The sequence below is a fragment of the Leptodactylus fuscus genome, chromosome 1 (genome assembly GCF_031893055.1).
Source record: "Leptodactylus fuscus isolate aLepFus1 chromosome 1, aLepFus1.hap2, whole genome shotgun sequence".
Lineage (NCBI taxonomy): Eukaryota > Metazoa > Chordata > Amphibia > Anura > Leptodactylidae > Leptodactylus > Leptodactylus fuscus.
In genome coordinates, this window is record NC_134265.1 from 322,893,057 (window position 1) to 322,912,099 (window position 19,043).

At 42.4% G+C, this 19,043-nt stretch overlaps 1 protein-coding gene across 3 annotated transcripts in view; it reads left to right on the plus strand.

Moving 5' to 3' along the window:
* Window positions 1-11,478: 11,478 nt before the first annotated feature.
* The window catches only part of NWD2 (NACHT and WD repeat domain containing 2), a 156,456-nt gene continuing 148,891 nt past the window's right edge, over window positions 11,479-19,043 (plus strand). Inside the window, exon 1 of one of the 3 annotated variants that reach the window (XM_075260286.1) lies at window positions 11,479-11,940. In XM_075260286.1, the coding sequence (XP_075116387.1) occupies window positions 11,790-11,940 (151 nt within the window). In that variant the 5' untranslated portion in view covers window positions 11,479-11,789. Of the gene's footprint in view, window positions 11,941-12,748; window positions 13,151-19,043 lie in introns of those variants that run through there. The other 2 variants (XM_075260295.1, XM_075260303.1) reach the window with 2 other exon arrangements.

The window sequence follows — 19,043 nt, forward strand, 5'->3', positions numbered from 1 at the left end:
TGGAAACTTCCAAGCCTAAAAGATAAAAGGGACTGTAATGCGTCTCCCAATGATATTTTGTCATTGTCCTCTAAGGGGGCATTCACAGTTGCGCCTGGTGTCCGTCAGTCATGAATCCACCGAAATTGCAGAAAAACAGATCTCAAACGGTTTGCAAATAGTCCATTTAAAGCTCATTCACTTCAATGGGTTTTTAAAGCAATCCGAAGGTGTCTGTTTGCAGCCTCTCCACGGTAAATCGGCTTTTTTGGATGGACACAAAGTCGGACATGCAGGACTTTGTGTCCGTGCAAAAAAGCTGATTCACGGAGAGGCTGCAAACGGACTCTTGAGGACAGGGTCGGACTGGGATGTCTAGGGCCCACCAGTGGAATTGTTTCTAGAGGCCCACCGCCAGGACCCTACAGATCAGCGGTACCGAGACAGGGCGGTTAAAGGTAATAACATGTTGGGAGCCATGCTACTCACGCACTATACCATGCGCACTACATATACCTACTGCTACAGCCTTTATGGCAAGTGAACAGCATGGCTCCTAGAAATGTTACCATTACCCCTAGCTGAAGTGTCCTGGAAAAGCTGATCTGCAGAGGTCCTGGCTGTTGTATCATCGCAGATGTAATATTGATGGCCTATCCTAAGGACAGACCATCAATATTAGAAAGATGGATAAATCCTTTAAAGTGGTTGTCCAGGAATTGGAGCAACTCATGTGGTGGGAGGGAGGTGTAAAATAAAAAAACAAATAAATAAAAAAAGAATACTCATCTGTCCTTAGCGGTTAAACGGTTTTGCGGCGGAGAGCATAAAACGCACACCGCCGCACCCGGTCTGACAGCTTTCTGTCTTCTACATGCAGAAGACGGAAAGCTGAGAACGGACTGCCGAACGCTAGTGTGAACCTCGCGTCAGCCTAAAGCCCCATGTAGCAAGACAAAGCAAAAAGCGCTGCGGGAAAAACCCCGGCGGCAACACATCAGTTTTTCCTGCAGCGCTTATTGCAGAAACTCCGCAGAGGTTTCCTCTGAGGACTTTGTTTCCTTTAGGGTAAGTTCACGCAGGGATTTTTGGTCAGGATTTTGAGGCCGTATCTGCCTCAAAATCCTGACCAAAAAGATGGCTCCCATTGAAATCAAAGGGAGCCGGTCAGTTCTTTTTTTTCCGGGAGCCGGTTTGTTCCAGCTCCCAGAAAAAGAAGCGTGGTGCTCATTCTTCAGGTCGTTTCGCCTCGCGATTCAGCCTGAAGACACTCTCTCCTCCCATCTAGGCCCATTTATTGGGCCTAATCTGGAGCAGAGTGCGTGACTGGATGCCGGTGCATCCAGTCGCGGCTACCCGATTTTTGGTCCGGAACCTGAGGCGGCCTCTGCCTCAGGTTCCGGACCAAAAAACCCCGTGTGAACTTAGCCTTATACCTATAGTGAAACTGCAGGTGTTTCTGTAGATATAAGTGACATGCTGTAATTTCCAAAACCGCAACAGTTTTGGAAATTGCAGTGTGTTCGCCGTGTGTGTTTTTCTGCAATGTGTGGATGGGATTGCACTCACTATATACCTACACACTCAGGCCTGGTTCACATCTGCGTTCAGTAATCCATTCGGGGAGTCCGCATGGGGACCCTCCCAAACAGACTACCGAACGCATTAGCAAGTGGTATGCAGTGAAAGCACACATAGACTATAATGGGGTCCATGTGCTTTCCGTGCGGTGTCCGCATACAACATGCGAACAGAAAAGTACTTTACAATCTACTTTCCTGTCCACATGACTCATGCGGACACTGCGTGGAAAGCACACGGACCCCATTATAGTCTATGCGGTCCGCGTACTTTCACTGCACACCGCTTGCTAATGCGTTTGGTAATCCGTTCGGGGGGAAGGGGGAGGGGGTTCCCATGCAGACTCCCCAAACAGATCACCGAACGCAGATGTGAACCAGGCCTTAAACATATACCATATATACTCACACATATACAATACAATATACACATACAATACTATAGCACATATACATTTATATACATTCATATACCATATAAGTCATATATATACTTGTATGAATACTATATATACACACACACATATATACATACACATTATTATAGCATACAGTATATACTCACACATACCTGTATACAAACATACAGTACTCACACAGTATACAAGACACATACTTTACACAAATGTACATATATACATATTAAACATACAGATTTTACAAAGAGTTTACTCACCTATTCCAGCAGCAGTCGGCTCCCTGTCCTCCCCACACGCTGCGATGTAACAGGACTCAGTGTGAGGAGGAGGGGGGAGGGGGGGAAGTGCGTGCGTGCGTGCAGCAGGGGAGATCTCACAGGACAGCAGCTGCAGGTAAGTGAAGGGAGAAGCCATTAGCTGATGCTGAAGAAAGACACGTTGTCCTCCGATGTGTACTTCTTCAGCATCAGCTAATGGGGGCCCCTGTGTGTGGAGGCAGATGCATTGGCCAGGTGCCCGGTTGGGGCCCCAGGCCATCCCGATCGGGCCCCGACCAATGCATCTGCATTGGTAAAAATCAAAACTTTAAGTCAGGGCTCGGGGGCCCACCGGGGGATTCCCCGGTACACCGGTGGGCCAGTCCGAGCCTGCTTGAGAATCAGGAGTGTAACTGCCAGGGTAGCAGCAGTAACAGCTTCCACACGGCCCAAGACATCAGGGGGCCCTGGAGATTGGTAAGTAAGGACATGGGCCCATGAACCCCACAAACACTGCTATCATTATACTCAGGGGGTCTTTTCAGATCCCCGAGTATAATGATTGGAGGGCTAGGAGAGGTGATGGAACATTAAAAAAAAACACTATTACTTACCTCTACTGTGCTCCAGAAGGCTGTGGGCCTACTTGGTGGCTTCCTAAATGTCACATGGGCCGGGGCTTGCGTTCTTATGCATTGTGACGCAAGCCAGGCTCACGAGATGTCCCATCCATCATTGAAGATGATCGAGCTCAGCGGGGAGTGCGCTGGAGCCCAGGAGAGGTAAGTAACATTCTTTTTTATGTTTGTATTTTCCCCTGGGTATCCAATCATTGTTCATGGGTGGACCACAATTGGGGATAATACTGTATGCAAGCACCACTATGGTGAATAATACTGTGCAGGGGCCACTATGGGGCATTATACTGTGTGCAGGGGTTACTATGGGGCATAATAGTGTGTGTAGAGGCCACTATGGGGCATAATACTGTATGAAAGGGCCACTATGGGGAATAATACTGTGTGCAGGGGCCACTATGGGGCATTATACTGTGTGCAGGGGTTACTATGGGGCATAATAGTGTGTGTAGGGGCCACTATGGGGCATAATACTGTGTGCAGGGGCCACTATGGGGGATAATACTGTGTGCAGGGGCCACTAAGGGACGTAATACTGTGTGCAGGGGACACTAAGGGACATAATACTGTGTGCAGGGGACACTAAGGGACATAATACTGTGTGCAGGGGACACTAAGGGACATAATACTGTGTGCAGGGGACACTAAGGGACATAATACTGTGTGCAGGGGGCACTATGTGGCATCATACTGTGTGCAGGGGTTACTATGGGGAATAATAGTGTGTGTAGGGGCCACTATGCGGCATAATACTGTGTAGGTATACGTGGCAGTTTTGGAAACTGCAACATATCTGCAGCTTGCATTTTTCTGCACAGTGGGGATGGGATTTATTAGAATCTCATCCACTATATGGTGACAATAAAACGCCCTGACCTAAAAGTTTATCTTTAAAATTGGTTATTGACATAATATTACCAGTAAATTCCTTTGCAGCGGGAAGTTATGGAGCTGAAGGGGTTGCCTGTGTGCGTGGAGAATATGGAAGGCACATGGATGCCATTTCCGTTTTTTGCAGACCAATAGAGGGCACATTCCTGTGTGCATGTATCCTATTAGGCCACAATCTCTGCATATGCATTGTGACTATATATGTGCAGCTATATGGCAGCTTTACAGCGTCTACATCAGGCAAAGTAATTCAGGAAATGCTTGCAACGTCCATTCCTTAGTTCTCCGCTCACTTTAAAGAAAAAGCAAATGAATTGAACTGTAAAGTAAAAGGACTATATTTCACAAGCAATCCCATTTATTGACTATTACCATATATTACTTTATTCTACTTCCTAAGAACCCTGATTTACAAAAATGCAAAGTACACAAGTCCCGATTATTAGCACAGTCAGTTCTACGTTGTTAAATGGCGTTTCTGACAAAAGATATTGACATTCCTCTTCCTGCGCAATAAATACATCCGAGAAATGGCAAAATGAAGGTCTGCTTTATAACTAATGTCCTTACCCCAAGGGATTAATTGGCATCAAACCGAGTCTTTGATTCATCTGCATTCACTTCAGCCCAGCCACTCCAATTCAATCAATTCTGCTCCATTTGATAATTAAACCTTAACTCAGAGACAGTCATTTGGAGAATAGCGCTGTGGCATTTACCCAGAGGAAAGCAAGCCATGTCCTGTAATCTGCCAAGAGAAGGAGAAAAAAATCTACTTGTGTCACGTCATGATGTCACTCTGGTGTGATCCGGCAGTACAGTATGAGCTCACTCCCAGATGCATCCTTATAAATGTAATTAATGTGTAATATCGGGCGCACAATCTGCTGGTGGAGACATTATAATGAAAGTATCGATCGGTGATGAAAAAGTGTTTTATGGCTGCCTCTTGGGGACAGTGGGCGTAGAGCGGCAATTTTTGTTATCATTACAGGGTAAACAAATATCAGCAAAATTAACCATTTCGGCTCAGAGCTTCGAGGATGCAGTCTATAATAGTCTGTGAAATCTAGAATGAAAGGGTTATGAGTAGAGATGAGTGAACAGTAAAATGTTCGAGGTTCGATATTCGTTTCAAGTAGCCGCTCAATATTCGACTACTCGAATCGAATATCGAATCCTATTATAGTCTATGGGGGGAATATGCCCGTTTAGGCAATATGCAATCAAATTATACTTACCAAGTCCACGAGTGAGGTCCACGGGCTGGATCCTCCGAGAAGTCTTCTCCGTTCAGCGTCCCCGCGGTGTCTTCCGGCTCTGAATTCACTCTGCCAGGCACCGGGCCTGGGCAGAGCCAACTGCGCATGTCCGCACTACAAGAAAATGGCCGATTACAGTCAAAGCGGCCATTTTCTTGTAGCGCGGGCATGCGCAGACGCCTCTGCCCAGGTCCAATGCCTGGCAGAGTGAATTCAGAGCCGGAAGACACCGCAAGGACGCTACGCAGAGAAGACTTCTAAAGGTAGGAGAAGAACTAGCGTTGATTGGCCGACTGTATAGCATTCGGCTAATCAACGCTAGTTCTGCATCAAATTTTTCCATTCGAATAGCGAGTAGTATTCGATCGAGTACAAGTATTTCAAATACCGTAGTATTCGATCGAATACCTACTTGATCGAATACTACTCGCTTCTCTAATTATAAGCAATGTTACAAAATAAAATTGGTGGAATTTACAAATGTAAATTTACTTTCCGCAGCCTCCTTGCCAAAAAAAAAAGATTATCCTAGATGACCCTTTTATGATTGGTACTTCATGCAATTCAAAAACCTAGATTATACTCAGCCACTTATATAAAGCACAACCCAACAATTTCTTAAAGAGTCGACACTAGACTGTGCGTATAAGACAACTCAACTAACGAAGAGGACAATCCAACAACTTATAAGAAGGGAAACTCAACAACTTATGTACAAGACAACTCAAAAATTATGCAGAGAACAACCCAACAACTTACGAATAGGGTAGCCCAAAAACTTCTGAAAAGGAGAGCTACAGTTCAGTGCAACTAAGGTAGTGAAACAACTTATGACAACTCAACAACGTATAAGCAGGACACTACAACAACTTATGCAGAAGATAGCAGTTTATGAAGAGAACTCATCAACTTTTGACCGCTCTGGGAGATGCGTCTTATGGGTAAAATCTTGCAAAGTAAAAGCTGTCGCTGTCATTTACATATACTGTATGTACATTAATACTCTTGGAGGTTCTTAGTACCAGAAGAAGGTAAGGTAACATAGTGACAGGGTCTGACTAATGCACTAAAGTACCAGATGAGTGGGTCAAGGTTCTGACACAGTAATGGGCTATGGTCCAGCAGAAGACATTCCCACTAGATTTTGGAATCAACCTAGAAATGTTCATTACTAGAGATGAGCGAGTAGTGAATTATTCGAATCCCATTACAGTCTATGGGAAAAATGCTCATTTCAGGGGAAACCACTATTCGACTAAAGGAGAGTCACCAAGTCCATGAGTAGCAGGAGGAGAGAGTGTTTAAGAGGAGCGCTGTGCAGTTAAAGTGCACGGACCCCATAGACTATAACGGGTCCGTGCACTTTAACTGTACAGCGCTTGCAGTTGCACTGATATTCCGTTGGGGGGGTCCTCCTGCGGACTCCTTCTGGACAGGAGTCAAGCGCTAATGTGAACTTACTCCTCCTGCAGAACCAGCATTCAATGGCCGAATGCTATACAGTGTACAGCCTTCGGCCAATCAACGCTGGTTCTGCTGGAGGCTCGTTTGTGAGGAGGCGGAGTCTAAGATCGGACCACAATGGAGACTGCTGTGGTCTGATCTTAGACTCCGCCTCCTCACAGACGAGCTTCCGACAGAACCAGTGTTAATTGGCCGAATGCTGTACACTGTATAGCATTCGGCCAATCAACGCTGGTCAATGCATTCCTATGAGAAAAAGTCAGCTCCCGCATAAACGCAAGCTGCCAGCTCTCCCAACTAGCAAGGGCGAGCCTTCTGCAGAACCAGCGTTGATTTGCCGAATGCTATAGCATTCGGCAAATCAGCGCTGGTTCTGAATTGAATCTTTACTGCGAATAGCGATAGTATTCGATCAAGTATGAGTATTCTTTCGAATACCTACTCAATCGAATACTACTCGCTCATCTCTACTCGCTCATCTCTACTCGCTCATCTTTCCAATAACTGCCCTATGTACACGTATAATCAACCATCTGGCAAATGCTTTTTTTTCTTGTGACCACAGTGTTTTTGTAAAATTAAAAATGATAGATATTGGTAGATTATTGGCATTGTACTGCCTACAATAGCAAATTGTATGGTATTAAAGAACACGTACATGGCCCCCCAGTCAAAGATCATGAACGGACGATCCTGAGGAACATCCATTCCTTATCGTTCTTGTCTTGTCAGGGGATATTTTGGGTTATTGCACAATTAAAAGTGACTGGGTACATGCTTTGTATAGATGGGGGTGGACCTTGAGAATGATTTCCTCCAGTGGGTCAACAGACTGCAGTTTGATACTGAATATTGATCCTGCGGGCAAGGTTTTTTTAAGACTTGTTGTGAGAAATCCCATTGAGTCCCATTACAGTGACACGTAGCACAGCCCGAGCTGACTGATAACGTGAAACAACATGAAGAATATAGACTTTACGTTCATCGTTCCTTTAAGTCAGACATAGTCGGTTCTGGAAATAATTGAACTCCCATAAATAAAAATCCCTTATCTTGTATCCTGAATGCTTTGCTTCCTACCGGGGGCTTGCATTTCCTGCCCATTCTAAGCCGCTCTCTCTGGGAGGTTTATATATAATGCACAGACTGTAAAGGTCCACGGCTCACATTAATGTCGCCTCTAGCTGTGACCACAGACACTTCTTTCTCTCTTGGCAGCAAAATAAAAGAAAGTGTTTTGTCTACAGGGTGCAGCCTTTTAGCCCGATCTTTGTACTACGCCTTCTTCTTGAGTTCTTTAAACGCATAGAGAGAGATTTACAGATTATAATTATAAAGGAGCATTGCCAGGCACCCAGGCAGCTACTAAATTTTTTATTTGGGCCATTCTCACCAGGATGCCCCACCGCATACTGGGCAAGCGAGCAGCATAGCGTAAGTACAATAATTTATTTATGTTTTGAATCATTAGGCAGCAAAAGCATTATACACCGTGGATAATGGATCACCCTTGCATATTTTAAGAGCACTAGAAATCGCACTTGGCACTGCGATGGCATTTATAGAACACAGACGTAGCGTAAACTATGCCATCTGTGGGACATGGCCGTGCAGTGTAAGCAGACTATATATTGCAAGATCAATCATGAATCTCAGCAATGATATAATATAGCAAAATAAACTTAAAGGTACATTAATCTCCCTTAAAGGGGTTTTCCCAGAAACATAACCATATTTAAATTTGCAGACAATTAATAGTTAATAGAAAAACTTTGCAGATTTTAGACATTTTCTCTAACCACCTTAGTGGTGTCCTCATCATTTGCCAATGGATTCAACCATGAAGGAAGGAACTCTGTAGGGCCTGACACTTGTCAGAACCTCAGCCATGATGTCTTATTGTGGACAGGTTATTAGGCAGATGTCTGAGAAGATGACCCGGCCACAGTAAGGAAATCATGGCTGGGTGTCTGACCAGTTCCTACATTCATGGAAGTGCCTTTGCCAACCACTCAAGACAAAAGACAAAGTCACCACTAAGATGGCTGGAGAAAATTTTCAACTTTCTTCCAAATTTTTAATCCTTTTTATTTGCAAAACAATGTTTAATTTGTAATTGTCTACAAATGTAAATATAGTTCTATATTTTATACAGTTATACCTTTGTGCCTGGAAAACCCCATTTAGGCTAAGGCCCCACGTTGCGGAAACACAGCTTTTTTTGTTGCAGATTTTGTAGCGTTTTTTTGAGCCAAAGCCAAAAATGGCTACAAAAGGAATGGGGAACATAGAGGAAGCCCTTATACTTTTAATTTTTGTTAAATCTACCACTGGCTTTGGCACAAGAAACCGCAACAAACTCTGCAAAAAAAAAAAAAAAAGCTGCGTTTTTGCAACGTGGGGCCTTAGCCTAAAGGAGTTATATTCATTTTAATAAAATATAATATAATTTACTGACTTGCAAAAAAAATGGTCTCAAAATGTCAATATTTAGATAAAAGTATACTATAACTCTTTAACCATTGTCATAAATAAATATTTTGTAGCAAAAGTCAAAATGGAGTTCCCTTTTCGCACCATCACAACTCCCAGGACATAGCTAAGTCAAAGACTTAAACAATTGTTCCAGTTATTTTTTTCACCCCTAGAAAGGCTTCAAATGATAAACAGTGCATAATGACCTGTCCATTTGGCCGGAGATCCAGCAGAAAGTCTCTGTCCGGCTTCACACCATTGTTTACTGTTCCAATCGGTGTCTGAAGCTCCATTTGAACTCAGCATCAGACACAAGATGGAGACTCTCCACTATGTCCCTGGCCACATGGACAGGTAAGTAAGCACTATTTATTATTTTAAGCCTCCATAGGGTATGTTCACACGGCAGAAAATGGATTCCGCAGGTGAACATACCACGCAGCTAACTGCGACAGAATATCGAATCATTGCATCGGCATCCCGTCGCAGCATTCCGCTCTGGATTAGGCCCAAATGAATGAGCCTAAACGGGAGGGAGTCTCGTGCCACGGACGCTGTGACTGAGTCAGCCGACAGGAATCCGCGGGAAGAAGGGGCATGTTGCTTCTTTTTTCCACTACTAGCTAGTGGAAAAAAGAAGCGAGCGTCTCCCATTGGGAGCCGTTTTTGTCAGCGGATTTTGAGGCGGATTCTGCATCAAAATCCGCTGCCAAAAAACTCTGTGTGAACTAGCGCATAAAGGTTAAAAAAGTTACAGGAACACCCCTTGTAAGGAGCCGGCAGAGCAAATTCTTAGTCATTATTTTACATTGTATAGACTGGTACTGGATCATCTCAGCTTGTCTTGGATCACTTTTGCTTCTTTTCTACCATGAAAAAGCCCTGCAAAATACCCAGTACCAGGTTTCTTAGCATTTTTTAAGTGAGGCAAAGGGGTACTAGGTCACATGTCCAAGCAGCACTCAGCTGATTGGTCACATGTTAGATCACAAACAGCTATATAAGGCAAAAAACAAACCCCATGGTACCTGAACCACTCTGTGCCAAGATGGATGGACTGTTCTGAGTTAACCTACTACTATCTGGTTGAAAAGTGACTTTATAGAGTAGCAGCTTCATATACAGTGCAATACTATCTAGTCTATCAAAATAACACGGACTACACATAAAAATGATCTATTAATTTAAATATAAAAATAACAACAAAAATAACAAAAAAAATGTTACTGCATATATATTCAGGAAAATAGAGGGTGATGCTAGGTTCACATGAGCGTTGAACTTACTGTTGTTCAGGTACGCATTGGACCCGGACAATGGAGAGTCTGCCCGCTGAAAATCGCTGACCCCATAGTCCGCTGACCCCATAGACTATTCGTGCAGGATTTATCTCTCCGCCTACTTTAGATGGAATCTGCAGAGTAGTCTACAAGAGAGACGCTAATGCAGATGTGAACCTAGTCTAGTATAGTGTGTTTATTATTATTATTGGATTATATTCTATATATTAGCCATATATCCTATATTTATCCCATGTAGTGTAAGGACTTAAAAACATATTGTATATGTAGGTGCATGAGGAATAGAGATTATCTGTCAGTGCACCAGTTGCAGTATTTTGTGCCTCTCTTTGCAATGTCATGCACAGAACTATGACTAGGGAACATTGTGAGGTTTTGGGGATTGTTATCTGTCAATCCTGGGTGCCCTAGTTGCAGGACTTGGTCCCTCTGTCTGCAATATAGTGCACAGAGCTATGATCAGGGAACACTATGAGGTATATAGATTGTAATCTATCAGTGCTGGGTGCAGTGGTTGCAGGATGTGGTCCCTCTCTTTACAGTATTGTTCATAAAGCTGTGGCCAGGGGGCACTATGAGGTACATAGATTGTTATCCATCAGTGCTGGGGGGTGCAGGAGCTACACGCTTTGTACACAGAACTATGGCCAGGGAACACTGTTATATAAATTATCTGTCAATGCTGGGTGCATTAGTTGCAGGATTTGATCCCTCTGTCTGCAAAGTCATGCACAGGGAACACTATGAGGTTTTGGGGATTATCTGTCAATCCTGGGTGAATAGTTGCAGGATTTGGTTGCTCAGTCAGAAATGTTATGCACAGAGCTATGACCAGGGAACATTATGAGATTTTGGGGATTGTTATCTGTCAGTGCTGGGTGCAGGAGTTGTATGGTTTGGTCTCTCTGTATTGCATTACACAATGACCAGGGGTATGAAGAATGTTATCTGTCAGTGCTGGGTGCATGATGGTTTGGTCCTTCTGTCTGCATTGTATTGCACACAGCTGCCTATGACCAGGGGTATATGGATTGCTATCTGTCAGTGCAGGAGTTACGTGGTTTGGTCTCTGTCTGTATTGCACAGATCTGTGCCCAGTTTAAGCAGCCCGCGGTGGATGCCAGTGGTCTCTGAAGCCATGCTGCCCCTCCTCTCTGCCTTGTAGCTGGGCAGGGGAAGGAGGGAGATCAGGGAGTGAAGATTCTCCCAAGTCACATGTTCCCCAGCAGCAGCAGTAGCAATAGCTGCCGATCCTGACTGCAAGAGGACAAGATCCCCTCAGCTGCTGGCACTGTCAGCCTGGCACTCTGAGTACATGGGGCACCCATAACTGCTTCCTGTCATGCCGGCAATCCTGGAGGTAACCCTTCACTGTGGTGTCTTTTTGCAATAGTTGACATGGCCCTTCCCTCTATGCTGGTGATTAACCATTTAGATGTGGGTGCCAGTGGGTAAGAAGTTGCCCAGCAGTGACTTGCCTACTTCACTTCTTGCCCCTGGCATGTGTCAGTGAAGCAGATGCCATGTGGCCGTCTGGAGCGAGCAGTAGGGCACCTTGCCCCCGGGACTCTGCTATTAGGAGAGCTGCTTTTTCTGGGAACCTCTCTGCAATGCCCCCACACCTTGTGCCAACGGGGAAAAGCGTCCGGGTCTTCATCAGTGCCAACCCTGAAGGTAGGTCATATTAATATAAGTCTGGTTAAACTTATAGCTGCTGCAGAACCTCTTCAGTACTACAAAGTAGTAACAGTTGTGTGGACTATGTTTATCACTTGCATATATGTAACTGTCACTTGTATATGTAGGTGTTTGTACACATGACAGACTGTAAGCTCTATGGAGTTTTAGTTATGTTTGTCACTTATGCCATGTATATTGCTTTCCCTTCATTTTGCTAATGACTTAGGATAAGTTTAGGATGTGATATTATGTAATATTGTGTTATTATTAGTAACAGTATTAATAGTAAAGAGGTTAAAGGATATTGTAATACATTGTATCCTTACATAGCATAATATTATATAATACACATAAGGATACATGACTACCTATAGAAGTAATACAGATAAGGATACAGGACTACCTATAGTGGTAATACATATAAGGATACAGGACTACCTATAGTGGTAATACATATAAGGATACAGGACTACCTATAGAGGTAATACAGATAAGGACATAGGTCTACCTATAGTGGTAATACATATAAGGATACAGGACTACCTATAGAAGTAATACATATAAGGATACAGGACTACCTATAGAGGTAATACAGATAAGGACATAGGTCTACCTATAGTGGTAATACATATACAGGACATATACAGGACTACCTATAGTGGTAATACATATAAGGATACAGGACTACCTATAGAGGTAATACAGATAAGGACATAGGTCATATACAGGACATATACAGGACTACCTATAGTGGTAATACATATAAGGATACAGGACTACCTATAGAGGTAATACAGATAAGGACATAGGTCTACCTATAGTGGTAATACATATAAGGATACAGGACTACCTATAGAAGTAATACAGATAAGGACATAGGACTACCTATAGTGGTTATTAACCGCATAGCAGCTGAAAGCATCCTATTCCTTACAGTTGGAGGATACACTACAGTGTGTGAACATGTCCTCATCATTAAGTGTATTTATAGTAAGCCCACACGCCTCATTGAGCCTGAGATGAATGCCTGGGCTCCAGAAGATCCATCACATATTAGCCTGATGTCTCCTCCGGTCTACACATCCTCTAATGTATTTGTGATCTCTTTACAATGTGCTCAGATGTCAAACACTAAGGAAGTGTGAATCCTGCATAACAAATGACTGACATGTGTTCACAGCACCCTTCATAGAGACAGCAATAAGTAGGTGCCCCAGATTTGCCAGGGAGAGATGCCACTGATACAGTAGGCAGAGCAGAAAGTGCAGGGTTTCTATCCGAGAGGACCAGACCATGAGATAGAGGAGCTTGGTAGAGTGACAGGTGTCAAATCTGGGAATGTAGGACATTTATATGGACATGATAGAGTGCCTATAAAATGTATACAGCGTCATTTACAGTGTAGTGAATGGGTACATAGTGTAGAACAGATGCAGCAGTGCTTTGTCATCTGGCATGTGCTGGGATATTACAATGTGTTACATAATTATAGTCAGGATAGTTAGAAGCAAACATGTATCTAGTGCAAGCATGAGAGCAAACTATAGGGTGTATAAAACCTGTGCTTTTCTACAGGACTGCAGGTATGTGTTCAGTATACATGTGCATTTACTGTATGTACTTACTGTACATACTTAGATACTGTGTGTGTGTGTATATATATATATATATATATATATATATATATATATATATATATATATATATATATATTATAATAAGAATAATGAAGGCAAAAAGTCCAAGGTGCATAAACCTGTGGATTTCTATGGGACTGCAGTCAGGTTACCATACTGTATGTAGAGGAGTTGACACACAGTGGCTCAGTGGTTAGCACTGTTGCTTTGCAGTATTGGGACTCCAGGTTTGGATCTCTATGGAGTTTGTATATTGTATGGAGTTTCCCTGAAAAACATAGAAATCTTAGCATGTGTATATCTGAGACATAGAAATTGGATTGTGAGCCACATTGGAAAATAAAATAAAAAATCACCTACATGACTGTACTGTTACGGCAGCGCAATATTGTTTCATGTAGGACTGATACATAAATTATATTATACTCTAGTGAGATCATTCTATGGGTTGTCCCCCTGCCACATCCATAATCCTATCCGAGCACCACTGGACTATGACTGCATAGCAGTAAATTTTGAGGTTGTGCTCCGGTGACATCATCGTCTACAAAAAGCGTTGACATCACTGTCATCTGAACTGGGGATGTGAAGACTTTTCCCTACGCCGAACGCTGTCATTTGAAGCAATGGAAGTGTTTACAGCGGATGGGGCCTGACAAGATCACTCATGTTCGCTGCCATGAGCTCGCTTCTCTTTGACCTTGCTTTTATTTGAAATGCCCAGTGAATCTCCAAGCTGCCGTCTACAACGTGAGCGTCCCTGGTCTGTAGCTGTAACCAGATCTCCACATGATGGCTCTCAATATTGCACTGTGTATTTCCAGCCTACACTAAGCAAAAGCTGGAAGCAGCTAAAACTATCAGCATGTCATGTAATATTTGCTGATAAATCATTTCCTACAACCTGCGAGGTATCAGGCTTTCATGGTCTAAGCTTACGCATTATTAATGAACAGGTCTGGTCTTTATATGTTCTCAAGAATGCCATGGCTGAGTGTAACAACATCTTCAAGGGTCATTCACTGCAGAGTATAGGCTTACATAACATATAGAGCGAACCTGTGTCACTTATGTTACTATTGTTATATACTATGCAATTTCGTTGCATTATTATGAACCTACAGTATGCTTTCCAGTTATAACAGGAATTATTTATATGTCAATTCCATATATACTATTGTTATTGGAATGAACAGGACTATTATTGGTATACAGTCTGGAGATGGCAGAGCGAGAGTGAAATTCCAATTGCTTCCCTAAAATCCTGCAAGAGGCAATGGCTGTTACCACTAGGGGAGCTACAATAGACTTTTCAAGGGAAACAGTCATCCTAAAAATGTAATCTGCAGACACAAGATATAGAGAAGGAGAAGTTGAGTAGATTGATAAAAAAAAATAAATAAAAATGCATATTGTGGGCTTAGGAGTCCACTGGGCACTCTTACGTGATTGACAGCTTGTGGTGTATGCACACTATTATAAGGAAGGCTTTCTAGACAAGTTGCAGAAGACCTTTCCCAAAAAAGGTCTGATTTTGTTGCAGTGGTCCAAATGTGATCTGTGACCATGTTTCCCATAAAGGAACGCCAAGGTGTGAAAATGTGATTTCATGTCAGTACAAAAACAAAGCGCCACTATACAGTATATTGGCAACTCCCACTTGTCTAGTTTTTCTACAGCCCAACTCTGACTCCTGCTCCAACTCCGACTCCGTGGCTAGTCAGAAGCAATAAAGAACCTTTAATTTGTAAAAACAATTGAATTCCTATGAAAGTAAATATGTAACAAACTGTACATGTAATTAATTAAACAAAATTAAAAATTGTATAATATCATTAAAAATAACCATTTTATTTGGGAGACAGAGTCACTAACTTGACTCAAATTTGGCCAGGACTCCGACTCAACAACCCTGCTATTATTCACCAAACAAAGCTGTGCCCTGGGCCAAAGTAGTGAACTATATGAGAGAGCTCTTATGGCTGGTTGGCCCCATCCTTATCACTCACCATGAGCAATATATAGTATGAGTGGCCCGAAACAGACATATGATGAAAGTGGCTTCAGAGTCAGAAGGGCAACTCCTTCATAATTGGCCAAGATCAAGATCCTCTAATTCATTACAAAGCAAGTGAATGAATTCCTATCAAAGTAACTATGTAACAGATTATACACCCACTTATAACTACATAATACCAATAATTGTAGATTAGAAGTAACAATAATGAATTATTTCATTTTGAAGTAAGAGTAACTTTTTTCTGACTTTGTCCCAACTCCGACCCCATGACTCAGACTCCACTGCCCTGGTTACATTAGGATTCGTGCCAGTATAGTTCATTGGAAGAACAAAGAGGTCTCCTGCCTCACACTGTAGCCATGAGGGGTCACCTCTTGTCTGCATATATTCATATTTTTGTACACTTTATTCTATTTTATTGGGTCCATTTTAAGTTGAGAATGTGACGCTAAGAGCAGGGTGTCGTAGATGCAGTGATATATCTCAAAGCAAACATTGCTGGGCTCCCACAATGCACAATGTGGGAAACCTATGAGCTGAAATAAAGAGGTTTTAATTGAAAATGATGGAATGTTAAAGGCAGGCACTAGGGAAATGAAGACGGTGATAAGATACAATGGTTCTGCTAACGGTCCCTTGATCTGACAAAATAGCACAGTTTGCGCTAAATTTCTCAATAAGGCAAATGTGGCATAATAGATTTGGTGCAATGCAATAGGTATGCCAGTTTGGACTGATATTTCTTTCTAGAAAAAAAGAAAAATTGGCAAATCTCCAATAATTTCAACCAAAATTATGCCTGTCCTTTGCTCTCAACCTGTTGGAAAACACGTAATAGATGAAAAATATAGCTAGGGTTAATCTTAATGTTCCCTATCCATTTCTGATATACACATGAGTGCGATATACAATTACATGGATTGCCTCATCACAGACAATCCCATTAGTATTAACCTAATGTAGCAGTCAGCTGATATTTCTCCTACAGAAAGTGATGTAGAGAATGCAGTGTTACATGGCAGATAGTCAGAAGATAGAGCGACTAACATCAGAGTGAATGTCACTAATCACTATGTCATGTTATCAATGACAAAATAGGTACTATTTATAAATGTCAGGGATTAGGGAAAGTCATGTCCATTCGTACCGGCATAAAAAATACTGTATTGTGGTTCCCTATCATTAAGTAGACCTTAGAGGGATTCCCTGTAATTACTTGGAACTCCCCTATTTTTTTGGTGGGAAGGGGCTGATGTCCTCTGTAGCTGAGGATACCTTAGCCCCAGTTATAGGAGGAAAGCAGTCTCCTGCCCATCACTGCTAAGATGGTTTGGGTCCTCTAGGTCCCAGCAGCTCTAACAGTCTCTGACCCTTGGTGGATCACATGACCACTGGGTTAAAGGGCAGCCGCTTCATGAAGATAGCCATAGTTGTGTATACCCCGCACAGCAATCAGGAAGGCAGGGATGATAATGTACCACCCCATCTTCTCTAAAGGAACTCCGGCTGTAGTTACAGCCAGCTGCCCGCTTCTGCAGCTGCTGTATACACGTACTGCAGGTACATCCTTGCAGAACAAGAGAGCCACTACCCAGACGTAAATTCCTAAAGGGCGGTCTGGAAGTGGTTAAACTAACAGCACCAAAAGCTCAGGAATGGTGGGCGCTAGAATCAGTGCAGCGGCGTCTATTGAAGGATGCAAAGAGTTGGAGATAGTGACTAAAATCAGAGTGATTATGTTATCAAAGATAAAATAGTGATAATTTATAAATGTCAGGGACTAGAGAAAAAGTCATGTCCTTTCTCACTGGTATAAAAAATTCTGTTCCTTATAAACATGTCCTAAAGGTGGATCTGTCACCAGCTCTGAAAAATCCAATGATATAAACCATCTGTTACCCTGGGTGTTTTGGTGTGTTGTTTCTCCAAATCTGTTCAGCCATTCCAAAGATATAAGCCCTGAGGCTAGAAGTACTCTGGTTTCTCTTAGGATGGGATCTCTGAGTGTTGCAGTGGTACCACCCACTTGGCTAGTATACCCTAATTTTCATCACCTCTAAAAGGGTTGTGTGGACCCTAGGATGACGGAACCTCAGTGGGCCCCTTTATGATGTAACTCATGAAACAGCAATGTTTGTTTGTTTGTTTTTTAAATTCTCCATTCCTAGAATCATGGGGTCCCAGTAGCTAAACCTCCAAAATCATCAAGTCATGGGATATCCCTCTGCTATTCCACCTCTTATTACTTATGTAAATGTCTCTAAATTCAGACCCCTCGTTTTCATATAAGTACAGTGTATTCCACTTCCATAACTTCTCATTCATAAAAAGAGCACTGTAACATTCTGCGATGAGTGTTATACAGATTTGCTTGTTGTCCCCCATGTTTGATGAAGCACGATGAATCATTTGTAGACTTGTGAAGAGGTTATGGCTTAGTAAAAGATTTCAACCAAAAGTGTGAAGCTGCCGCACAAATTCTTTAATATGCCAATTAAACTCTGTATCGTGTCAATTAAATTACATTGGATGGAGCGCTGCAGCCGGGGAAAAATGAATAGGGATCTATTTAAGGATTGCAGAGCAGATACAGATGTTACATGGGATAATGAGATATCAGCTTATATGACGGATATTATACTTAATGGAATTTACTTGGGGCTAGGCATATGTAGGATAATCTATATGGGTGATAATATATATATATATGTATATATATATATATATATATATATATATATATGTACAGGTTAAGAGGATAAGAATAATAATATATATAGAAGTATTGGCTAGTACAGGAAAGGAACATTTGACATCACTGACATATGTCTCTGGTTCCTTTCCTGAAGCTACTCGTTGGTCTTAGCGTTTATGTACAGCACAGGACTGCTGCCAGCAAAGGCACAGCAAAAGCTCAACTGGACGATAGTGCAGGACAACAAAGTTCTGGGGAGAGGCGAGTATGTTTTTTTTTCACCTTTTCTCGATCTCCTACCTAAGTCTTGAAATTTGTGGACAATCCCTTTAACACTTCTATTTTTAAAGCATTCGTCTTACAGCATTTTTTCCACACTTGCCTAAAACCTCTTCCACAGTAGTGTGTGGTCATGGTATGGATGTATTATTTGACCCCTATATGGTGGTGGTATTTGGCAAGTATAAGACTGTATTATCAAGGTTGGGTTCACATCACCATTTGGGGATTCCATCATTCCTTCACCCATTCCAACAGGACTTTTCTCTCTTCATTTTTCGGGTGAAAACCAGATGGACCCCATTATAGTTGTGGGGTCTGCAGGTTTTTGTCGGTAACCGCTTTTTAATAGAGATGAGCGAGTAGTATTTGATGGAGTAGGTATTCGATCGAATACTACGGTATTTGAAATACTCGTACTCGATTGAGTACCACTTGCTATTTGAATGGAAAAGTTTGATGCAGA